We start from the raw sequence: 24670 nt of genomic DNA, 5'->3' as shown, positions 1-24670 counted from the left end.
CTGAAAGGCTGTGCTTTTAAAAGGCCTTCGACGTTCCCGTGATAGAACACTGACAAGCAGGAGGCTGCACCCTGTTCGGTGGCATGCCCAGGGGCGGGTAGCCCCGGGAGGTCCCCCTAATTGAAGAAACCAGACTCGGGATCCCTGGAGTTCATGTAACGAGACTGTGTTTAATGAACACCAAAGTACAGGTGAGGGCTGTGGGGGCTCGAGGACAGAGGGCAGCGAGGGCTGCAGGGTCTGGTGGGGGGGGTAAGCTGTGACACCACCTCCCAACACCTCTCCCTTCTACAGGGATTCACACTGGCCCCTCAGAGCCTCTCAGCAGTCCTGTGGGTACAGCACAGCAGGATGACTGGCCCCATTTTACAGTTGGGGAAACTGAGTTCCAGACAGGTTCATCAGCTTGCCCAAAGCCACACAGGGTTCCCGGTCCTTCCTTCTGTATCACTTTGGCCTGGCTCAGGGGGGATCTGAGTAGGTGGGCAGGGGAGGATGAGCACCCCACAGGAAGAGCAAGCAAGATGTGGAGGACAGAGGCGTGGCATGTGGGGACATGGAGAGGCAGGACCCCCTGGCATCTGTGGCGCAGGCTGCCATGGCCTCGGCACAGCCCCTTGGATGTCCGCTTGTCCTCTTTCCTCAGGGGTGTGCCCAGGCCCTCAGGACCAGCTGAGGGAGGTCATGGGGTGGGAGGGCCACTCCCTGCAGGGCTCACACAGCCCTGAGAGACGCAGAAGGAGAACTCGTGCCATGCAGAGGGATGCGTCAGGAAGGTGCTCGGGGGCAGGGAGCTGGGGAGGGTGTGTGGAGCACAATGAAGGTGAGGTGGGTAGGCCTGGACGAGGCCAGCACTCCATGCTGAGGGGTCTGGACAGGATCCTGGGCCACGTCACTGCAGTGAAATGGGGCCGCCGCAAGGACTGCAGTGGAGCTAAGGAGGGCCCGAGCTGGAGAGGAGGAGGGCTGAAAAAGGTTCCAGGGGTCCAGGCTTCTCCAGGCAGGCCCCTGGAAATGTTGGTTGGTTTGGGGTCAGTCACGGAGGGCCCCTCCCTGGTCAGCCTCTTTAGGCGTGGCTACACACTGAGGCCCAGCAGAAGCATCAGGCTCTGTGGAAACACAAGGACACGTACTGTCCCCTGCAGCCCTTCATCCTACTGGCCCTCGGCCCTCCCTCGGGAGGGGCCCAGAGCCCTGCATACAGCCTACCCTCCCTGCCTTCACCCTGCTGTTCCTGTCTGAGAGGCACCCCCAGAAGGCCAGTATGGGGAGGAGGGAACTGAGTCAGAAGTTTCAGGCAGATGCTCCTGCTAAGGAATAGTCCCCAGGATGCCTGTTGTCTTCCCAAGACCAACACACCCCTAGGGAACCACCAGCAGCAGGCCCAGCAGGAGGCCGCAGGGCCTGCTTGGGAGCCATGCTCAGAGGCACCAGCAGGGGGTGCCATGGACCCACACTCGAGGGGCAGGCTCCCTCTGCCTTTCCAGTCTCATCTCCCCCACCCCTCTCACCCCACAGAACCAAGGCTCAGGGGCTGCAAGACTTAACCCTTCCGGTCTTGGGCACAGGATGCCTGCACAGAGAACAGCCAGGGCCTGAGTCCGAGGTGGAGACAGTAGCAAGTATGGGCAGGTCTGAGAAGGGCCAGGAGGGACAGGCCTGGCCAGCTGAGGTGCTGGCACCACTCCCCAGCCCAGCACCAGAGCCCAGCTGCACCCTGATGGTGCCCACGCACGTGGGGGGGGGGGCGGTCTTCATTCACTGCCTCCTCCCTGAAGAAGGGGCCCAGCCACCACCCCACCCTACAGCAGCAGCTCGGTCACCGTTAGATCACGCCTGTCACTGGGTGTCAGGGTCTTGGAAGCCCCAGGCCTCCACAGCAGCGATGAGGAAGTTCTCAGAGCAGAGGGGCTGGTTGTTGAAAGTGTCACAGTGGCCTGTGCGGCCCCGGTTCAGGTCCCCGTCGATGTAGAGTGCCTGGCCGCCCCCTCCACCTGTGGGATGCTTGGTCAGTGGCTGCCCGCTGTCCAGCGCTGCCCCCAAGGGGCTCTCCTTCTGCTCCTGAGCAACTCCACTTGTACAGGGCAAGTCTTGGAGCCGTCCCTGTGCAGCCCTGCCAGAGGCCTCTCTAAAACCACGGGGCTGGCTTTCCACTCTGTAAAGTCCCCCGGCTCCTGGTGAGACCCTGCTAGTGAGCTCAATTCCCCACACACAGCCTCAGGTCCCCACGCCTGCCCCGCATGCATGCTCCACCCCCAACAATCCCACTGCCTTCCTCCGTCATCACAGGGGCTCTGCCTGTCCCTCAGGTGAGGTACCTATCACCTGGCTCAGCAAGAGCTGGCCTGGGGCTTCAGCCACCCACGACCCCGTACCCTCCTCCCAGGCTAAGTGACCAAGGGCAGACAGGAGCCCAGCCTGAGGTGCAGGGAGGCGCCCACCTATGATGAGGCAGTCGTTGCCCCCGGCCATGAACAAGGACTCCGTCTTGGAGGGCAGGTTGAAGTGTCGAGCAGCCAGGAACGGCGAGAGGCGGTCAGCAGGGTCTGAGGACACAGAGTGGCAGGGCGAGGACAGAATGGTGGTAGACTCCAAGGACACAGGCTTGGTCAGCTCCGGGTGTTTGATGACCACCCACTCGTAGCGCTGGACCTCGGGCTGCAGCTGAGGGCAAAAGGGCAGCATGAGGAGTTGGCACATGGCGCCCACAGGGCCCCTGCCAGCTTCCCGCCCCCCACCCCACCCAATTCATCATCAGTGCCTTGAGTGAGGCCCTGAGTGGGGGCTGGGAGATGGCGCCACACAGCGCAGATGAGGGCCTGCCCGCTCTCACGGAGCTCACGGTCTAATGATCACAAACCAGAGAGAGACGGCGAGGTTAGCCTGTAGGGTAACAGCTCTGATAGAAGTAAACAGGGTCACGTGAGTGGGGGTGATCTCCCACAGGGAGGCCCACTCACCCTAAACACAAAGCATTCTCCGGTCCCAAAGAAGCCCAGCTTGCCTCCAAACTTGTTTCTCTCACTCCAGTCTGTTGACAGGTAAGCTCCACACACCTGGGGAGAAAGGCCCAGGGTGAGGCTGTGCCCTGCTTGCCTGCAGGAGTGTCCCCTCACTCAGGACCTGCTGAGAAGCCACAGTACAGTCACAGCTGGGGGTGTTGTGGTCACAGCCCCCCTCACACTTGAGGGCCAGGGCTGGAGAGTAGTATGGGAAAGTCAGAGTTTGGAGGGCATGGGGCTGGCAGTGACCATGCGCGGGGGCTGCCTCGGCTGCCATCAGCTTAGTTGGGATATTTTCATTTCCCTCTTGGGCCCTAAAGCATGGGAATAAGCTCCATATCCACACTCTGATTGTGGGCATCAGTGCCAGGGAGGCCCCTCAGATGGAAGCTTCCAGGAAGCACCCCTGCTCAAGAAACGTTTTCCAACCCTCCCATCAGCCAGCAAAGTGGTTGATTTCACCATTAAAGAGTCACTCCTTTGAGTCGCTACAGGATTTGCCCAAAGTATCTGACAATCAGAGCCATCTGCTATAACATAGATGCCTGGGCTTCTCCTGGAGAGCCAGACGCAGACTCTGCAACAGGGTGAAGAAACTGAAACTCCCACAGGTGCAGGTTCGGGAGCCACTGAACGAGGAGCCTCTATCTCATGCAGACACCCCCAGGACTGGGGCGCGTGAGCTCTGACTTTATTCTAGACATCTTAGATACTTTCCAGATGACAGCACTGCAGAGAACAAGGCCCTGAGAACTACCTGTCAGGGGCTGGAGGCAGGTGAAGGCAGACAACTCACCTGGTGCTGGCCAACTACTACAGGAGGAGGTGAGGCCTCACTCACTAGGCATTCCTGCAAAGCTCCTCTAAACTGCCAGGCTGTGTCAGGCTTGGGGCCTGGACCCCAAGGGGAAACAGGGAGGCTCTGGGTACTTAGGGGGTCCTAGGGGAGGCTACATTCACCTCTCTGTAGAGGGCTGGCCCTGCTCTGCACCCCTAAGCCCAGGGAGCCTGGGTAGGGGCTATCAGGGAACACCCATCCTCTCTGGGGCACAGACTCCCCCAGAGCTCATCAGAGGCCAGGACCCCAAGCTCCCTCTGGTCCCTCCTCACCTCCTTTTGCGTGGTCTTGATGAGCAGGAGGGTGGGCTCGTGTCCTTCACACTGGAAATAGAACCTGGGGGCAGAGACCACACATGCCAGTCCTGACAGTAACAATCACACCTGCACCCCTTCCCTGTGCCACTTCAGCCAGCCTCTGTTGCCCCAGGCTGTCTGGGGGTGGATGGACCTGGAAACTGCTTGTCCTCCTCTCCCAGGGACCAGGCGCAGTGGCTTGGATGGTAACACCTTGGCCCAGGCACTTTTCTCAGACAAGATGGAGCCCTGGCCAGGAGGTCCGCAGGCCAAGCGGTCAAAGGTCCCAGGACTCTCTGCCCTGGTGTGACACACAGGAGAAGCTGCATGGCAGAGGGCCCCCAGCAGACAGAGCCACGTGCCAGATGCTTCAGGGAAGCAAGAACCAGAGGAACAGGTCCCTGCTCTGGGAAAGCTCGGAACGTCCTCGGAAGCTAGGCAGCACTGAGAAGCATGTGAGGAGGACTGAGGCTGCCGCTGTGCCAGCACCAGGTGCCCAGGGGTTGGCTGGCATCCCTGGTGGCCCTGCTTAGCCGTCCCTCAGCAGGCCTCCCACACTGCACAGAGGTGGGGGCCAGGTCAGCGCAGCTCTGGTGCCTGCTGTGTGGCTGGGCCAGCCCCGACTGCATCACCTATGACCCAAGCCAGACCTTGGGTCAGAAGCTACCTGCCATCTGAGGCTCTAGGGGGGTGGCCACGCCTGGCAGAGTGACCCTGGGAGACAGTGTGCCCTGGGGGAAGCCTGTACAGGGCCCGGCACAGCCCACAGGGCCAACATGGACCTGGTGTGTGAATTGATGAAGTGGGGTGGAGGAGTAGTGAACCAAGGCCGGCCGCCTCAAGTTGTCCTGACAGTTCTGTAAGCTCCCAGGAGGGAAACTCTGCCTCCCGTGTCATCACAACGCCTACGTGGGGGCCTGGAGCTACGGCGTGTACTGTAATGACATCTGATGTTTGGGTGGCCTTGGAGTGAGAGAGAGATGCCCAGAAAAGGGGCTCCCAATTCTAGGGCCCCCCAGGAAGAGACAGGGCCTTGCCCAGGTGCTCATGTTTGAAGGCTCATTTCCAGGCCCACCATAACCTCCCGGAACGAAGGACGAAGAAGCTGGGCAACTCCACAGCTCACTCCACCCCTTCTGCACTGTCTGGCCCTTGAAGTCCATACCTTGGGGCCTTGGGAGGGTAGGCCCAGCATTCCCCAGCCTCCTGGGCATTACCTGGTCAGGCTGTACCCGTGCTGCAGCGAAGAGAAGAGGAGGAGGGGCTGGCAGAGGGCGAACCGCTCAGGGACCCATGACCAGATGTCTCTCATCTCCTTCACGCCGACGATCTCTGAGTGGAAGTTCTCTGCATGAACAGCCAGGTGCACAAACTGCCTGGGGGAGTGGGAAGAGGTCAGAGCACAGCTGCGACCCCAGCCCTGGCCACGCCCCCCACCCTGGAGGTGTGCAGAGCCTCTTGTGTGAGCTCAGCCTGGAGGAAACGTCTCACCTGTTCAGCCAGGTCAGAGCCTGGTTCTAGGGGCCCTCAGGAAGAAACGGGGTGGAGCTGTCCCCCTGGAGTCCTGCTCCCACCCCGCTACACAGAGGGGAGAGCGCCCAGCCTGGGTGGGGACAAAAGCACCTTTTCTCTAATGGGGATAGAGAGTGAGTCAGCTCTGAAAGACAATGCTTCCTGGCCAGCCAAGCACCGACAGGCAGACAGACAGGGCCTGAACTTCGGCCAGGCTCTGAGGCAGCACTGCTGAAGCCAGCGCCGAGAGCCAGAGCAAGCAGCCAGGCTGGAAGACAGAGGGAAGCCAGGCGTGGAGACATGGTTTCCAGACCTACCTTTTAGAAAGTGAAACACTGAAAAACAGGAGGAAGCAACAGACGTGGAGAAGAGGAAGAAAAATAAAACAGACAAGGAGAGGTTAGTTGCAAGTACTGATGCCCAGGATACGCCTGCCTTTGGCCTGCAAGAAAGGCCTCCACACCTAGAGTACACTCACAGCGTCTGCCGCCGAGGTCTCAGGACACCATGGGCCCTTGCCACGCCTGTTCCCCAGGGGTCTGTGCTCAGGGCAGGGGGCCACGCTCAGCAGCCACGAGAATGGCCGGCAAGGGAGCCCAGAGCTAGAGTGGTGGAGCAGAAGCTGCTCTAAAATGACCCAAGGAGGACAGCCTGGCTCACTGCTGGACCTGCTGGGGCCATGGTCAGCATCCAGCTTCCATCTCAGCCATGGCCCCTGTACCCGGGAACAGGACCCTATGCCTCCTGCACCCACAGTTGCCTCAGCAGCCTGTGGCTGTAGCCAGGAAGGCCCTTTCTCCTTTCCCGTGGCTTTCTATCCACACACGGATGGCTGGCTGGACAGGCTCAGGCCCCAAGCACCCAGAATGCATTCCCCCAAAGCCCCACCCCACTTGGGCCCTGATGGTAGCCCCTGCCTACCTCTTCTGCTTGACAGTGATGCCCTTCTGCTTCAGAGCTTTCTCATTGGCCATCTGTAGGAGCTGAATCTCCTTCCGAGAAAAGAGGCGGATGGCAAACGCTTTCTCCAGCAGCTTCTCGGGAGACACAGTCTTGGCGATGTCCTTGACAAAGGTGCGGATATCCTGCTTCACGTTGTCTGACTCCAGCGGCTGCCCAGCTCTCACCTTGTGGAAGAATTTGAGGATTGCCAGCGCCACGCGGTACAGCACCTTGTAACCTTCCACCAGGAAGACGTCAAAGACGCGAGCAAAGTAGTTGAGGGGCAGCTCCCCAAACAGCCACCGCTGCCAGTCCGCATAGACCTGCAGGACGTCCTCTGAAATGGCCACCATCAGCTTGTGGGCTGCCTGGCAGTACTTGTTCACCAGGTCCCCGAACGTCATGCAGGAAGACTCGAAGGCCAGGAAGCTCTGGTCGATTAGCTTCTTGCTGGGGTCGTTGCAGGCCAGGATGCGGCAGGCCTTCTCGAAGCACTCGGCCTCGTCGATGCTGTAGTGGAGCAGCAGGGCCACGACCGCAGGCAGCGCGGGGCAGAAGGAGACATCAGGGAACTGGTTGGCGATGCACAGCAGGATCTTACGCACGGCGCCCTCGCCCCGTGTGTTCAGGCAGTAGCTGGGCACCTGCGTGTTGTCCACAAACTCGGGCAAGGGCAGGCTTCCACTGCTGTGCTTGCCCACGATCTTGCCGACGATGTCACTGTACACGCTGGCGTCTGGTGTGACCGTGCGGCAGGGGATATCCCGGATCAGGCGCTGGTACACCTTTCCCCGCAGGGTGTAGCTGCGGGCCCAGTAGCCCTGGCGCGCCAGCTGCTTCAGCTCCTGCAGCTCGGTGCAGCTCAGCTCCTTGGGCCCCAGGTCCTGGATGGTGGCATCCATCTTATCCCTGTCCACAAAGCAGTTGTAGCCCGGGGAGTCCATAGCGCAGGGCGTGCCCAGGAGGAGGCCTAGGGCTGCCAGGAGGGGGCGAAGAGCAGCTAAATCCACCAGCGCTCTGTCCGAGGCTTCTCTGCTAACCTGTTTGCCATCCCATATCCTACAGGATTAAAAACCATGCTTAGTATGCGTGTATAAAGGTTTACATTAAAAAAACACATGTTTTTGTTTTAGTCTTTTTTTTAATTGAATTGTATACTTTATTTTAAAATTAATGAATTTTTATTTTTGGCTGTTTTGGGTCTTTGTTGCTGCGCGCGGGCTTTGTCTAGTTGCGGCAAACGGGCTACTCTTCGTTGCGGTGCGGGGGCTTCTCATTGTGGTGGCTTCTCTTGTTGTGGAGCACGGGCTCTAGGCACGCGGGCTTCAGTAGTTGTGGCATGTGGGCTCAGTAGCTGTGGCTCGCGGGCTCTAGAGTGCAGGCTCAGTAGTGTGGTGCACGGGCTTAGTTGCTTCGCGGCATGTGGGATCTTCCCGGAAGAGGGCTCGAACCCATGTACCCTGCATTGACAGGCGGATTCTTAACCACTGCACCACCAGGGAAGTCCTGTTTTAGTCTTTCTATAAAGTATCAGTAGGGCTTCCATTTAAGATAAGTGGATACTCTGAGAATTCACTACGAACTCTGGAGCATAATTTCTTTCCTTGGGGCTTATGAAGATACTGGAAGAGGTCACATAGATTCTGGGTCATGAGAAAGGGCTTCGAGAGGCTGACTCTACTGGAAACAACTCTCTGCTCAGGGGTGGGTGGCCCACCGGGCCCCCACGCTTCACCCTGCAGGCCTTGTAAAAGGAGCAGCTAGTCAAGAAGACTCCATGAAGTCAACAGATGCTGCGTTTCTGCCCCAAGACCCCTGGCTTGCAATCTGGAGGCCAGCTCTTAATTCTCTAAAAATAACAGCTAAGTTTCGGGCAGGTATTCCGAGAAGACTCAGTGGTGGGGAGTAGACATGAGGGCTGAGAAATAAATGGAAGGTGTCACAGCTTCAAAATTAGACATTTCTGGAACCAAATGAACCAGAAGTATTGGGGGATTTGGGCAACTATTGAGATTCGTGCAGACATTTAAAAAAAAAAAAAGGATAAAATGTGCTATTTGAGAGTCTCTGGCTGCATGTGGACAGCAAGACAGAAGTCTACCGTTCAGAATACCGCAATCTGACATTTGTTTTGCCAAAGGCTACTGTCCTCAACACTAAAGTACAATAGTCTGCCCATGCACCTCTGACTAACCTTTCCACCTGGGATGGTACACTGTCCAGAGTTATCACAAGGGTTTGCTTCAGTGAGTTTTGGTAAATGACCAGATCATTCTGGTTCTGCTTGCATCAAGAACATTTATCTGAAAATATTAAAAGTAACATTTTAAAAATATTGAGTGGAAAGAATTGTAATGTAAAACCTGTTATATTCAAGAAGATGTCTTGAGAAATCACCTTGATACGGTGGGTTTTTTTATTGTGTTAAAATATACCTAACAAAATTTACCATTTTAACCATTTATAAGTATACAGTTCAGTCACATTAAGTACATTCACAATGCTGTGCAACCATCACCACCATCCATCTCTGGAACTTTTTCATCTTCCCAAATAGAAACTCTGCATCCTTTAAACACGAGCTCCTCATTCCCTGGCCCCCAGCCTGTTATCCACCATTCTACTTCCTATGAATTTGACCACTCTAGGGACCTCATATTAGTGGAATCATACAATATTTGCCCTTTCGTGTCTGGCTTATTTCACTGATTATGTCCTCAAGGTTCATCTATGTTTATAGCATGTATGAGAATATATTTTTTGAATTTAAGACTATTATTTAGAGCAGTTTTAGGTTCACAGCTAGAGAGGATGGTACAGAGATTTCCCACATACCCTCTGCCCCCACGCATGCACAGCCTCCCGGTTATCAACCTTCCCCACTAGATGGTACATTTGTTACAACTGATGAGCTTAAACTGACACATCACCCAAATCTATAGATCAATGAGGATTCATTCTTGGTGTTGTACATGAGTTTGGACAAATATAAAATGACATGTACTCTTATTATAGTATCATAAAATGTATTTTCACTGCCCTAAAAATCCTGTGCTCCACGTATTCATCCTTGCTCCCTGCAACATCAGAATTTCATTCCTCTTTATGGCTAATGTTCCATTGTATGGACAGAACACATTTTGTTCATCTATTCATCTGTCGATGGACATTTGGGTTGTTTCTACCTTTTGGCTGTTGTGAATAATTCTGCTGTGAACACAGCGGTACAAGTATCTGTTCAAGTCCCTGGATATATATCCATTGATACTGTTTTTATAGGGACTTTCCCACAGAAATAAGGTTTTGTGACAACATCTATTTAACACATCCCACTGGAAAAACCTTACCCACAGCAGGACCAGGCGCTGCCAGTGCTGGAAACTTCTTCCCCAGAAAAGAATCCCAAATGGCAGTTGGTCTGTTTGCTCTATCCTGGGAGGGATGGCAGTTAGGGCTCTCCCATTTCCCCAGGTTGTGAATTACCTGTACAGTTTACATCTTTCGTTCTAGGCTCTGAGCCCACTAGCCTCTGGAGGGACCCCAGGCCTATCCTCTTTTCTCGAATAGAATCCACTCCTTGTCAGGGCAATAAACATGTTTATAAACAGAATATGGGCTTCCCTGGTGGCGCAGTGGTTGAGAGTCCGCCTGCCGATGCAGGGGACAGGGGTTCGTGCCCCGGTCTGGGAAGATCCCACATGCCGCGGAGTGGCTGGGCCCGTGAGCCATGGCCGCTGAGCCTGCGCGTCCAGAGCCTGTGCTCCGCAATGGAAGAGGCCGCAGCAGTGAGAGGCCTGCGTACCGCAAAAAAAAAAAAAAAAAAAAAAAAGTGTTTATAAACAGGATAAGAGCTAGGCAGGACAGTGCCAAATCTTGCTCAAGTGGCCTCAGATTCAGGTTGAACATTAAACTGGAAACTCCAAAAACGGTTATTGCACCTTGCAAATTCCTTCAGAAAGGACCTTCAGGGAGAAGCAGACCCACTTTTTTTTTTTTTTTTGCGGTACGAGGGCCTCTCACTGTTGTGGCCTCTCCCGTTGTGGAGCACAGATTCCAGACGCGCAGGTTCAGCGGCCATGGCTCACGGGCCCAGCTGCTCTGGGGCATGTGGGATCTTCCCGGACCGGGGCACGAACCCGCGTCCCCTGCATCGGCAGGCAGACTCTCAACCACTGCGCCACCAGGGAAGCCCAAGACCCACTTTTTGTTTGTTCTTTTGTGGCTGTGCCGCAGGGCACGTGGGATCTTAGTTCCCTGATCAGGGATCAAACCCACGCCCCCTGCAGTGGAAGCACAGAGTCCTAACCACTGGACCGCCAGGGAAGTCCCCCACTGTTTTATTTGTTGTAGCAAGTTGTTGCAGCCTGGGGACTCCGAGGCAAAGACAGGTGCAGAAGACCCTGAAGGAGGTCCTGGATCCCTGCAGGCCTCCTCCCACCTGAAAAGACAGCATGGTGTTTGTGGAGCAGGGCAAACAAGGCTTATGATGACCTCCTTAGGCATCTATAAAGCCAGGTCTCAGGGCAGGTTTTTGTTTGGTTTGTTTTTTACATAAACACATAATCATGAAAACATCCAGTAATACAAAATTATACAGTAAAAATGTAAAGTCCTGTTTAAGTTACCCCCTCAATCCTACTCCCTCTTCTACCTAAGGTAATCACTGTTCACATCTAAGTGCATGTCCTTCAAAACCTTTTTCTTTCATTTACGTGCACACGCATCCACAACCCAGTTAGATAGTTTAAGCTGGCTATTGGGAAGGGGAAGTCAGGAGATGGGAAACGGATCAAAAACACAAAGTCGCTGGGCTGGACCCTCACTCACCGTGTGGAGGTGAAGGTACACCCTCCCCGAGCTGTCCCACCTGCAGCTTGCAGCCATCCTGCAACACTGTCCACACCTCCAGCTCCCACTCAGAAACAAGGCCTCACCGGCTCCCCACAGTCCCCCAGCTCCTGACTGAGGCGCCAGGCCCAGGAAGGAGGCTGTGCTCCCTGGTCCATGCCTGGCAGCCAGTGGTAGAGAAGGGAAGCAGTTTACTCGGGAAGCGAGCCAGTTTAAAGTCAGACAGGCCGGGCTCAGAGTCCAGTTCTGCCGCTTGTTGGGCTGAACCTCAGATAAGCCATGCCTCCTCCCCGAACAGCTGGTGCCCGTCTCTAAAATGGAGCCAATGAATATAAGCCACTGGACAGACATTAATCCCCACACAGCACCTGTGGGTTAAGCTCTTACTCTGGGCTCACTGGCTAGGGTGTGGGTGACACCCCACACACAGGCACATCCCACTCTCTTCCACTCCCCCTTGCCCTGTGGCAGCCCAGGGCAAACAGCCACTCTTCTCTGCCAGCGGGGCCCTGGCGGCAGGTGCACTAGGAAACCACTTTCCCTCAGCCTCAGGAAGGGGAGGGAGGGAGTGAATTCTAATCTCAAACACTGCACTCACCTTAAGCACCGCCCCCCCCCCCCCCCAGTCTCAAGTTCACTGCAGAAGAAGAGGGTGGGGGCAGGGCTGGCTCTGGGGTGGCACCTCTCCATCAGCCCTGTGGGAGGAGGCTGGCCCCAGCTGCCCACAGCTCCCTGAATTTAGAATGTAGGAAAGAACTTTGTGTTTTCTGTCCTTAGCTTTGGGCCTAACCTGCAATTCTGGGAAAACAGGAAAAATTCTGCTCAGCATCCTGTTAGACTCACAAGAACTGCACACAGTGACCATTTCAGATAGTTGGGACACCACGCCGTGTGTCTGGAGGGTGGCGGCTACTTCAGCTAGGGTTGTCAGGAGGACCGCTTCCCTGCCGAGCTGAAGTGATGAGAGGGAAGCTGCCAGAAGAGCTGAGGAGAGGTCACTCTGGACCACGAGAAGACCGCGTGCAAAGGCCCCGAGGCAGGAAGAGGCCTGCTCCAGAAAGGGAAAAGCATCCAGTACAGCCAGGGCACAGTGAGAAAGAAGAGCGGAGACATCCATGGGTTGGATCGTGCACGGGGAGGAGCCTGGACTTTAAGTGCAGTGGGAAGCAGGGAAGGTATGTGATCCAACAGACGGGTTTAAAAGCTGACTGCTGTGAGGATTAACTGAGCCTGTTTATAGAAGGCACTCAGCCCGGCCTGGCTCACCAGGGCAGCTCAGAAGTCCCGAGGGCCTCTCGTCGTTACTGCTCCTTGGGCTCTGCTGGTCTGGCACTGGCTCAGGGACGTCTGGGGAGTGATGGGGTCAGGCAGGTCAATGCTAATGCCCGATCAGTCCTGTGGTGAAGCTGAACCGTGCCCCTCCTTAAGGGGGCAGTGCAGCCACAGGAGGCTGCTGCCAAGGTTCTCCCACGGGCCGAGAAGGCCCCTGCTCTCTTTGGGATGGTCCCTTCGAATGGCCTCTTCGAGGGCCCTTCTTCCCCTTCCCTGCCTGTGCTACTGCTTCCCCATCCGGAAGCCCCTTCCAGTCACCGTCATGTCCCTTTACTCACAAATACTATACCTGTTTTGAGAGTTCAAGCTACCTAATGGAAAGCAAGTATTCCTTAAAAAGAAAAAATAAAAACGTTAAGTGGAACTAAGTGACCTCTATTTAGGGGTGTTAGGGGGCCCCTTCAGCAGCTCTAGGACTGCAGTCCCATGGACCCTGGGCCAGGAAGCTTTTCTGAGGAGGGGAGTTCCTGTGACATGACGCTTTGGCTGGAAACACCCCATGGGAGGTCAAATAAACTCGAACTCTGCTCTCCTTGGTGAACCCCCAAAGTGTGCCCACAGGAAGAGGAAGGCGGCCAGTGGGGTGGGAGAAGCCCTCCCACCCCATACCCGCCACTTCTGCCTCCAGAGTGACCCCACAAGTGTCTTCGACCCCTCTCCCATCTCAGGAGCGCAGGTCACCCAGGAGGGCCAGCCCCACTGCGCTCCCTCCTCAGCCAGTTGAGGGCTGGCTTCTTAATGCCACACTGCTATCCCAAAGCACTACCCATGGTCTGATAGTCACAAGACCTCTGCCTTTCTCACCTTTTTAGTGGGGAACATGATTTTCCCAAACAACTGGATTTGAAAAAAAACTCACTTGCATGTGACAGACCGCCCCCACCCCCCTTAAGCCTGGGTGATTCCATCTTAACCACCCGACAACACTCGGCACTATGCCTTCCTTACAGGCTGCCTCTCCCAGAGGGCCCAGCACCCCATCATGCCTCCCCTTGACTCAAACTTTTATTCATTTGACAAACTTCTACGAAGTTCCTTTTCTGGGCAGGGCACCGGGGATACGAAAGTAAAAGACAGCTCTCGAGGAGACCAGTGGTCACGGCATCCACAGTGAGACTACGAGAGCCCAGGCGGGGCACTGGCAGACCACCAAGGCAGGCGTTGACTCGGTGTGAGTACCACAGAGGGGACAATAGTACCTGAGTGTACAAAGACGGGAGTGGGGACAAATGCATGAGGGAGAGCACGGCAAACTGGGGAGCCTCAGAGAGATGGTAGGGAGTGACCGGAGGTGGGACAGGAGGGGCTGATGGCCTTCTGTGCCAGCTGCACTAGAAGACCAGACATCACCCCCACACAAGAGGGAGCAGGAGGAGAAGAGCCGAAGCAGAAGGTGACATATCATATCTGCATTTTAGAAAAAACCCCTGGTGGCCAAGGAGGAAGGAGGGCAGAGTCCAGAAGCAGAGGCAGGAGGAGGGTTGGGCTGAGCTGGCCAGGGAGGATACAGAAGATGGGGTGGATTCCACCAGATGAGGTGACCTGTTTGGGGTGGGGGGCAAAGACCCAAGCAAAGAACAGAGAATTCTGGCCCAGGGGTGGGGTTTTGGTGGGGCAGAGGAAGTGCTCCATTTTAAAGTGCCTGTTATGACACAGATGCCTCTCAGGCAAATGCCAGAGCAGGTTAGGTGAGGCAGAACCCTGGGCTGCTGTGCTGAGATCCTGCCCAGACACCCACCCCTCAGCCCTGACACCTACACTGGCTCCTGGACTCCTCTATCACCCAGTGGGCTTCACAGATGGCCCCTCCACATACCCAGAGGCCACCAAAGAGCCAACTGTGGCCCAGGTGGAAAAAGTCAGCCCTGTGCAGAGGGAGCCTGGTGCTCCCCAGGAAGCCTACCCACTCCTACTGACCTCTGCCCAGCCCAGCCTGACCACTCCCCACCCTCCCCCTTGGCTGCAGGAATAGCTCATAGCCCAAGCAACCAGGGCTCAGCCTGGCCGGGCCTTAGTCACTGCACCACAGGACAGGGTGCTGCACAGTTGTGTCTCAGTTCTTCCCCTTCACTCTGAGCAATCCCACATCTGTTTCCTGAGAGTGAGATCAGGAAACAAAGAAAGAAGAGGAAGGAGGCTGGTTCCAGCCCTGCCGACCGGCCAAGAACGGGGCGACAGATGGGAAGGAGGGGCAGTGAGAGGCGCTAGGTCCTGGGCCTGAGGAGTTCCACGTGACCAAGAAACGTATGCTCCTCTCAGGCAGTTTCCCCAGGGTGGAATTCAGAGCACGCGCTCTCTAGGGAGCCCCTCACCCTCAGAGACCATTGGTCCCCAGCCAGGACGCAGCAGAATGACGAATCCTTCAAACAACTAGTGGCCCCACTCTAGCCCTCAGGGTATGTGAGGTCTGGGGATGAGAAAGACACAGCAATTACAGGACATGGTCACTGTCTGATAAGATCTCAGGGTGCCAGGCACAGAATGTGGCAGCAGGACAGGGAAGAGCAGATGACCTCCTGCCTGTGGCTCTGCTTGTAGGGTATTTGGGTAGAGGAGCAGGGCAGGTGGGACAGCCTGGAAGGGAATCTGGGCTGGTGAGTAGGGTATGGCAGGTGGAGCTCTGAGGCAGAGAAGGTGGATGGAGGTGGGGGGTGGGAGTTATTCCTGAGGCCATCCACCTAGCACACCCAGAAGGGGCAGGGTGGGTGGGGCCTGGAGCAGGATGCATTCCACCCTCTCCTCAGGCTGGGACCTTCCTCTCAAGTCCAAGTCTGACTTCCTTAGGAGAGGCCCAGTGCTCCCGTCCATCTATAGGGAGAGGCCAGGGAAATGCCCAACCCCACTCCCAAGGATCTGCTGGAGGCCTCGGAGACACAGCTTCAAGACTCTGTCTGGAGTCCTAGGTCGAGGATACTCATCTCCCTGCCCAAGGCCTCAGCAATAGGATGATTCCCAATTCTGCGGATGACTGGTGGTGACAGTGTCATTGATTGGGGTGACTACGGTCACCGATCCCCCACATTCGCTTCCTTTGCTGCCTTGCTTTTTACTGACCTCACTCCGAACTCCCAAATCTCTTCTTGCTCTGGAACTTGGCTTGTAGCAAACAATCCCCCACCTCCTCATCCTCTCCCCTAATGCACCCTTCCTCCAGGCCAGAAAGCAGGGGGCTCTCCCTGGGACCCTGCCCCTTCTCTCCAGGGTCTCCCCAGGGTTCTGACACCCCTCTGTCCAGGGTCTCCCCAGGACGTGCCACACACTTCATTCCAGTTCTTGGCCTCCTCCTCTCAGCTGCCCTCATTGCAGGGCATTCGAGGGTCAAGCAGGCAGACCTGGTTCAAAGCTCCCCAACTTTTTGGGTTTTTTTTTTTTTTTTTTTGCGGTACGCAGGCCTCTCACTGCTGTGGCCTCTCCCGTTGTGGAGCACAGACTCCGGACGCGCAGGATCAGTGGCCATGGCTCACGGGCCCAGCTGCTCTGCGGCATGTGGGATCTTCCCGGACCGGGGCACGAACCTGTGTCCCCTGCATCGGCAGGCGGACTCTCAACCACTGCGCCACCAGGGAAGCCCAAAGCTCCCCAACTTTAGAAACCTTTACATCTCTGATGCTTCATCTACACCCAGGTCAGCCCCAGAAACTCCTCCACTCAGTGAGCGCATATCACAAACACCCCACTCTCTTGTAACTGTCCTGAAGCTCTTCACTGCCCTCCTCCCACTCGCCATAACTCTATCTCCCCGCACCGCCAATCCTTTGTGACTTTACTTCCTTGTCTGCTCAGCCTAGACCTGACCCTCCAAGCCTCAGCTCCACCACTTCCATGCTCCTGTCTCAGCTACCCAGAAGCCCCACGAGAGGCCAGCCTGACCAACTATAGAGAGAAAATCACACTGCCCTGCTCGTGGCCCTTGGAGCCACCTGGCAGCCCTCAGCATGCCTCGTGGCACCCGCCCCTGGTCCCCACACTAGCCAACAGCTTCACATCTACCACTCTCCTTGAGAACCCAGTGTCACGCAAGAAGCATCCTCTCCTGTCTGACCTTGGCCCTTGATATGCACCCCCACCCTTGGTCCTGGATCTGTTAGATAGGCCCCCAACCCCAGCACCCAACACTCCCCTTGAGCTAAGCCTTTCCTCTTTCTTTCCTTCCCAGTCAAGCTCCCGGGGAGAGCAGGCTGTATGTCTCCCCCCTCGCCCTTCACGCCTGGCTGCCAGACCTAACAGACACCTTTGAGCCCTTATCTCCCTGAATCACACAGAGCTGACCCAACTGCTCTCAGCTCTCCTCTCCCCAGGCCTCCAGAAACCCCTTCTGTCTGTCTCCTTGCCTCTCTGGCTGCTGCTGCTCCTGTTCCTGTCCCTCAAATGTCCCTTTTGCAGAAATCCATCTTCTTTTCAGCCAAGAATTCTCAGGTCCCATACCTCCAACTGCTTTCCTGAAGTCTCCCCACCTTCACACACTTCATGTGACTCCAACGTAGCTCAGCTCTGACTCCCAACCCGCTCTGCCCCAGCTCTCCACCTGAAACCCTTTCCTGCCCACCGCCCCACCCCCCCTCCTTTCAGGATTTGGCCCTACCTGCCCTCCACGTAGGGCAGCTTCAGGAGTCTTGACAGTGGGAAGGGGGAAAGGCAGGACACACCTGTTCTTCTTCCTCCTCTCGGGCCAGTCTGCTTCAAGCCTCGGCCCAATGCCCCCTCCTTCCCCAGCCTTTCTAGACTCCTGACCTCACAGGCAGGACTGAGGGCAACCTCCCCACACTCCACCCCTCCTTGTCCAAGTCTGTTTGAACTTGGCAGGCCTCTGTGATGAGCTGCTTATGAATCAAGCTCTTCTACTCTACTGTGACTTTGAGCCCAGGTGTCTCACACCATATACTCAGTGTACCCAGGAAGGAGAAAGCAAGAGAAGGAAACAGATGGAGACTCGGGAAAATCCCAAACCACTTGGGCCCAAGAGGGAAATTTAACTCTAAATAACAGGGGCCATTTGCCAACTTGTTTGTTCTAGGCGTGTGTCCTTCCCAGCAGACATCTTCACATGATGAGAAGGCAGACTGGGCTCTGCCTCAGCCCTGAAGCAGCACTGGGATTTTTCAAATGCTAATGGAAACTGGCATTCCACAGTGACTGCCAGGCTGCCAGTTACCCGGAACCTGATAGTGGGCCCTTTGCTGATGGCACATAATGGAGGGCACGTGCCAGGTATAAAGGGGCGTAACCATTAAGGAGGCATTAGTCACAGCACCGTAGGCCAGTTGGCTGGCCCATCTGCTGCCGCTGGTCAGAAGTTCAAATGCAGGTCTTACCAGTGGCAACTGAGCCTATGGATGGGACCCAAGCAGGGCAGAGTCCTAACCGTATTAGCCACTCGAAAGGTTTCCTGCAGGGACTCGGGGACTTCCCTGGCGGTCTAGTGGTTAAGACTTGGCGCTGGGACTTCCCTGGTGGCGCAGTGGGTAAGAATCTGCCTGCCAACGCGGACTGGGGACACGGGTTCGATCCTTGGTCCGGGAAGGTCCCACATGCCACAGAGCAGCTAAGCCTGTGCGCCACAACTACTGAGCCCATGCACTGCAACTACTGAAGCCCGCGCGCTCTAGGGCCCGAGCGCTGCAAATACTGAAGCCCGTGCCTAGAGCCTGTGCTCTGCAACAAAGAGAAACCACTGCAATGAGAAGCCTGCGCACCACAATAAGGAGCAACCCCCGCTCACTGCTGGTTTGGTCCACCCACAAGCAGGGACTGGGGTTGCAAGGGGGCTCTGCTAATTCAAGGTCTTTACCTTCTGAGTTCAAAAGGTCCTCCCAACAACAGCCCCCAAGGGCATAGGAGAAACCAACTAGCTACACAGAATGAGAAGCAGAGAGAGAAAACCCAGCTGTCAGAAGCTAGAATTTTGACTGGTCTGAATTCTAAGCAAGGTGCCTGTGATAGGTGTGCCTCGGAAGGCTGGGCACATGGCAGGCTCTCAGCAAGTATCTTTAGGCCTGACAACAGAGCTGGGCTGGGAGGGAATCTTGCAGGTTTAATCATTTTAGTAGGCATTCAAGACACTTCCTGAACACCAGTGTATCAAGTGCTGGAATATGAAGATGCAAGGCCCAGTCCTAGCTCTCAATGAGCTTCTGGATGTGAGGACATGGTGTATTGACCATGCCAACTCAGGAGCAGATGCTATGAGAGAAAAGCACAGGGTGTCTGGGCCCCCAGCCTACAAGAAAAGAGGGGTCTGGAAGGATTCCCTAGCCAGCACCTGCCTGGCCTAGAACCTGAAGGCTGAGGAGGCCTTCGGCCAGGAAGCAGCAGAAACAGCATGCGAACAGGACAGGGCCTTGGAGAGCATAGCTGTTTAGGGCCAGTGAGTGTCATTCATGGCTCAGATTCAAAGACAGTTCTACAGCCCAGCTTCATGGGCTCTAAGAAGCCAAAGGGCCCAAGACAGAGGCCTGGGGTTCACCAGGCTGCCGAGGAAGGACAGTGCTTGTGTGTGCTGGGAGGTGGGGATGGGATGGCCCAGGAAGGCAGGGAAAGAAACCAGAGGCAAGTGGAGTTAACCTATACCCCTGGATCCTTTGAAGGCCCACAGGTTTAGGAAGATAGGAAGGCGGGAATGACCCTTGCTGAAAAATGAATTACAGATGATAATTAGGGAATGAGGACAAACTGACTCAAGGAAAGGCTGAAGGGAAAGAAGCCAGGGAAGCTTTTGGTGGGACACAGGTAATGAGCTACATTTAGAATGCTACACAGTGGAAGGGCTTTTATTGGTAACAGAATCACCCATCGGTAATCAATTGGTACCCAATTAAAATTGTGTAACAATTAGGCGGACACACAGTTTCAGGTTATGCGAAACAGGCCAAGCCATGTGTAGCGGGTTCTCAATGGCCTGTAAGAGGAGAGTGCAGGCTGGGCAGGATGGAGGGAGAAACCATGACCGCGCACACGTGACCTCTGCCAGCAGCTCCTTGGGCAATACCCAGGGGAGATGGATAAGGTCCCACAGCCAGGCAGGGGACCATAACTGCACAAGATAGAAGGAGAGCTTGTTGCACATACCCCTAACTGAGCAGGTTCCCTAAGAGACGAAGATAACTGCTAACAGCACTTATCCAGAGGCCGGGACAGCCCTGGGGGCCATGCGCCTCCTTTGGGTAAAGAGGAACTCCTTTTGCCTTTCCTCACCCTCTCCCGTGTGGCCCCTCAGCATGGGGGAAAGATTACCGAGGGGGCACTATACACTTGGCCTCTGTATCTTCAAGAGTCTTTCCAAAGTCCCACCTGCTGCTAATGCTGATGCACTACACAGAAACTGGGGTCCTGGAAGAAGAGCGACAGGACCCAGAGAATTCTGCGACCTTGGATCTATCTCTGTGTCTGAGAAGGCCTGTTTTCAGAGATCTAATTGTGAGAACGCCCTGAGAGGACCAACTGTCGGGCTGGAGGGGAATGAGGTCCTTTGAGATGAGTGACAATCTGGAAGTTTCCCAAAAGGCAAATAAACACACATGTGACAGGAAGCCCCGGGAATCAATCATGTGATTTTGCACCTTTAGTATCTTACATTTTGCTGTTTAACCAACAAACAGGGGCTCTACGACAGAAATAAAAAGCCCACTATCCTGCCCCCATCTCCGCAAAAGGCAAGAGATCATTAATCAGATTTTTGTTACCTTATCTACTCTGCTCTACAGACATGAAACATCAGGCATCTCCAAGGTTCAGTCTTCTTTTTCTCACTCCACACCACCCCACTCCCTGGCTTCAGTGCCACACAGGAAGTAGTACCCAGGACACTTTTGTGTTTGCTCTCCTTGGCTCCAGACCAATCTCTATCCAGGAATTCTTACCGACCCTCAGCTCAACATCTCCACACCGCAAGTCATCACCCACTCCCAGGCCTGTCCCTTCCAGCACACTCTGTGTGGCACAGCCTTACCAGCTGCCAGTCACCTAACCTTGGAATGTTCCCTAAGTCCTCCTTTATCCCTGGTCCTTCTCATCCCTGCAGCCACTTGTCTCAAGGTCTTGCTCTCTTTTCTGTCCCCACTGCCCTTCCTTGGTGCTGGGCCTTTTGTCCCGCCAGGTATATCCCCGTGTTCTGTTAACCGCCCTCAGTGCAGGACTTCACCAACCTACCCTGGCCACCACTGCCTGGTCACCCATGAGGGCACAATCTGACCAGTCACTCACAAACCCGAGATCCCTTAGCGGCTCCCCACCACTCTCAGGGTAAAATGCAAACTCGGGACTGGTACTCAAGGCCTCTCCTGACTGCCACCAGCCTAGCTCCTTAACTTAATCTCCCTCTCCTCACCCCAACCACCGGAGCTACCCACTGCCCTTCTCCCAACAGCCGGTGGGTGGGAGCTGTATTCCTGTACTTCACACACTGTGCCTTGGCCTAGAAGTCTCATTCCCTCATGTGGCCCTGCCACTCCCATTCGTTTTTTTAAAAAAAAAAAAAAAAAATTTTTTTTTTTTTTTTTTTTTTTTTACCACACCGCGAGGCTTGTGGGATCTTAGTTCCCTGACTAGGGATTGAACCCATGCCCTCGGCAATGAGAGCGTGGAGCCTTAACCACTGGAGCGCCAGGGAACTCCCCGTTCTTCAAAATTTAATTCGAGCCCTTCTCAGGAGCCCCCACTAAAGGCCAGCTGGACTCCACCCCTCTGTGCCCATAGCAAGCTCCGTCTGCCTCTGTGAGAGCGCCGACTGCAGTGCCACAGTTCACTGGCCCGTCTCCTCACTGTACCCTAAGCTCTTCAAGGGCACAGGCTCACTCAACTTTGTAGCCACAGAATACCGGGCACAAGTCCTCATCGTGTGAATTATGATTTGGATAAACCTGCACTGAAAGAACAACAAAAATCATCAAATAATGAATTTAGGTTGGTCCTTAGTGAAAAGCCCAAGGTGTTGTTTCTCTGATATTATCTCCATTTGGAAAGTGACACTTGAAACAGCCACTGAAACTGCTGCTTCAAGTTGAAAAGGCTTTTTTTCTTCCCTGCACAGAGTTGTCATAACAGAGAAGCTATGCTCAAACAGGTAAAACATTGAACAGGGTAAATATTAAGTGCTTTTTTATAACCTGCTTCATTGTCCTTATGTACTTCAAACCAGAAACAATCTAAAAGCAAACACTTAAATATGTCTTCTGAGATTGGCTGAGACTGTAATGAGAATTAGGCGCAACACTGCATGCCCAAGGTCACTTGGCCTGCTGACAGTCCTGGCAGGTGTGGTCAGCGACAGCTAGCATGGCTCACCAGCAGGTGAACTTGCAAATTCAGGGTGTGAATTTTGTTATTATGAAAAACCTGCCTAGATTACTAGATTACTTCTACATCCTCTGAAGGTCACCCTTCATCCAGATGAAAACCACTGCATTAGTTTTAGCACCTTGGTTCATTTCAACAACCATTCAGGGAGAACCCCTGGCCCATTCCATATGAGGCAATGGGGGAGCAAAGATGAATGCGACGTGGCTCCAGCCCTGTTCATAGGGAGAGATGAGCTTCTAAACAGAGCACTCGCTACTGGATAAGTACTTCTCATACAGGCTTTACCTGAGAAGACTAAACGAGGACCAACCTTCAGGATAAAAGGATGCATATGTGGAGGTTGTACCACTGGCTAGAAATGGAAACTGTAAAACCTCTGCGAGTTTTCTTGATCTTTTCTTACCTGGGTTTGTTTCTCCAACCCTGTATCCCTTAAAAAGAAAAAACCAGCACATCTGTCTTCAAGGCAATTAAGTAAATGTTTACAGGTAGCTACTGTGTACTGGGGCTAGAAAGTGAAGATGGAGCGGAGCCCTTGCCTCAAGTGGAATAAACCGCTGTATCTGATGAATAATGGGATTTTTTTCCCCCTGTAATTGCCTAGATGTTCCTGCAGACCTGGGAGAAAACACACACAGAACTAAGGAAAACCACCTTCAAGTCCTTCTACTGGCCCTGGAAAGGCAGGCAAACTCCTCACCAGGAATAAGCAGCTAGGTAAAGACCTCAACACAAGCATCACAACCACAGCCACATCGGCCACCAGGTCTGTGCCTCCCAGGCACATCGCTATCTTAACAGCTGACCCGCGCCTCCGCACTGCCCAGGTGGTCTTCAGCCTCTGGCCTTAAGTGTCAGCCCAGCAAGTGGTAATCCAGGAAGCCCACCGCTCGTCTGTTCCCTACAGAGTAAGGCCACCAGGCCACCAGCGCCCTTGCCAGAAGAGGACCTTGACCGAGTGCAGCCCATCCCCGACCTCCAGCTGTGCTTACTCAAGGCTCAGAGAGCACAGCGCCCAGGGGCCCCCGACCTCCAGCTGTGCTTACTCAAGGCTCAGAGAGCACAGCGCCCAGAGGCCCTGTGGAAACGCTTTCGTCCCCAGCACAGCCTGGCGGACAGCTGCCGCCTGGCACAGCGGCCACCCCAGGAGGCACCCGCCGGACAGGACCCAGAGGCTGGGTAGATACCTAGGCGGCAGGTGGGCAGCGTGTAATCCTGGGGCAAGCGTAGGACCAGGACGGGAGCAGCTGCAGGTCTTCGAAGACAGAACGTTATCAGAGAATCTGTTGCAACTTCGAGTCTAGAAGAGGATTTCCTACCCCGCAGAGACCGAAAGCGCCCGAGGAAGGAGTGACACAGAGCCAGCTCTTCCCACCGCCGCCTCGCCCGGAGCCGGCCGGAGAGCCGACAGCGCCTGGTGAGGGGCGCCGGCGCGACCCCCGGGGTCGGTGTCCCGCGGGTCCGAGGTCGGCTCCGGACCCACGTCGCGCCCTGCCCGGCGCTCGGGCCGCGGGGCAGAGCCGGCGGCGGCGGGCAGTGCCCGGCGGGCGGTCGCGGGCCCAGGGCGCGCGGGCTGCGAAACCGCCACCCGCACTGCGGCCGGTCCCCGCGCCCCGCTCGGACGGAGGCCCGGCAGCCAGGCCCCCACGCCCCCTCCGTCAGCACGCCCCCTCCGTCAGCACGCCCGGGACGCGGTGACAGTCGGCCACCCGACCCCGCGGCCCCCGCGCCGGGCCGTCACGCCCCCGCCCACCCCGTTGCGCACCTACCACCGCCCGCCGCGCTGGCCGAGAACCCACCTCCCGGCGCCGCGCCGCACCGCGCCGCTTTCTCCTCAGCTAGCTGAGCTCCCGAGCGTCGGTCTTTCTGCGCACGCGCGCACGCGGCCCCGCCCCCGCCGAGACGCGCCGCCGGCTGCCCACCCGCGGCGCCCGCGGGTCTCTGGGGCAGCGGGCTCCGGGCATGCGCGCTGACGCCCCGAGGCGAGGCGGCAGGAGCATGCGCCGGCTCAGCACGGGTCCCGATGAGAGGCGAGGGGCGCGCGCGAGTGGGCGGGTGGCTGTCAGGCCCAGCTGTGGGCAAGGCTGGGGTATCGGGGGTCGGCAGGGGTGCCCGCCGGAGTCGCTGCCGGGTTACGCGTAGACCTGGGAACGCGCGCCCGCGTGGGCACGACGTCCGGTCCCGAGCGGGCGGAGGAGTGCATGGGGGGACCTCCGGGTGGGACCTGGGTGGAGGATTCCTGAGGCCGAGGCCGAGATAGACAGCCAGACGGAGACAAGAGACAGGGACTCAAGGGGGCAAAAAAGAGGCTGAACACAGCGGGGGGCAGGGACACGGACGCCCAGCCGGCAGAGACAGGACAGGCAGAGGTGACCTACGGGACAGACGGGAACCAGAGGCCGCCGTCCTCGTTGGGGGAGGAGTCATAGCGCCCTCTGCGTGTCCTGACAGGGGGCGGGGGAGCCAGTGTCACCGAGCTCCATGGGGGTCCACAGGCGTCTGTGGTAGCCACAGTGCCTCTTGGGGAGTCAGGGCGCTCTCTGGCGGATCACAGAGTCCGGGGGCGGGTGGAGTCTCAGCGGCCCTTGGGGTATTCGCAGATCTCT

At 56.0% G+C, this 24670-nt stretch overlaps 1 protein-coding gene across 5 annotated transcripts; it reads right to left on the bottom strand.

Annotated features, from left to right (window-relative positions):
* Positions 1-23925, bottom strand: TBC1D24 (TBC1 domain family member 24). Of its 5 annotated transcripts, XM_079946193.1 has the most exons (8): positions 23864-23909; positions 6570-7649; positions 5354-5512; positions 4113-4176; positions 2961-3056; positions 2442-2664; positions 1824-1994; positions 1-1109 (listed from the first exon to the last, which is right to left on the bottom strand). In XM_079946193.1, exons 2-7 carry the CDS (start codon positions 7532-7534, stop codon positions 1840-1842), a joined length of 1662 nt encoding a protein of 553 aa, XP_079802319.1. In that variant the 5' UTR covers positions 7535-7649; positions 23864-23909; the 3' UTR covers positions 1-1109; positions 1824-1839. The 5 variants fall into 5 exon arrangements, with proteins under 5 accessions (XP_079802319.1, XP_079802320.1, XP_079802317.1 ...); XM_079946194.1 differs by lacking the exon at positions 1-1109 and having other exon boundaries at positions 1855-2664; positions 23830-23925; XM_079946191.1 differs by lacking the exon at positions 1-1109 and having other exon boundaries at positions 1855-2664.
* Positions 23926-24670: the final 745 nt, after the last annotated feature.

This window comes from Stenella coeruleoalba (assembly GCF_951394435.1).
Source record: "Stenella coeruleoalba genome assembly, chromosome: 15".
NCBI classification, from domain to species: Eukaryota; Metazoa; Chordata; class Mammalia; order Artiodactyla; family Delphinidae; genus Stenella; species Stenella coeruleoalba.
This window is presented reverse-complemented; position numbering and strand designations above follow the sequence as displayed.

Bases quoted from the DNA above. Each gene is read 5' to 3' on its own strand.
- TBC1D24 (XM_079946194.1), bottom strand. From the start codon at position 7,534: ATGGACTCCCCGGGCTACAACTGCTTTGTGGACAGGGATAAGATGGAT. The intron at 3,057-4,112 runs GTGAGGAGGGAC...CTTTCTCCCCAG, and splicing joins TCAAGACCACGCAAAAGGAG to GTGTGTGGAGCTTACCTGTC. The intron at 2,665-2,960 runs GTGAGTGGGCCT...TTTTGCCCTCAG, and splicing joins GAGAATGCTTTGTGTTTAGG to CTGCAGCCCGAGGTCCAGCG.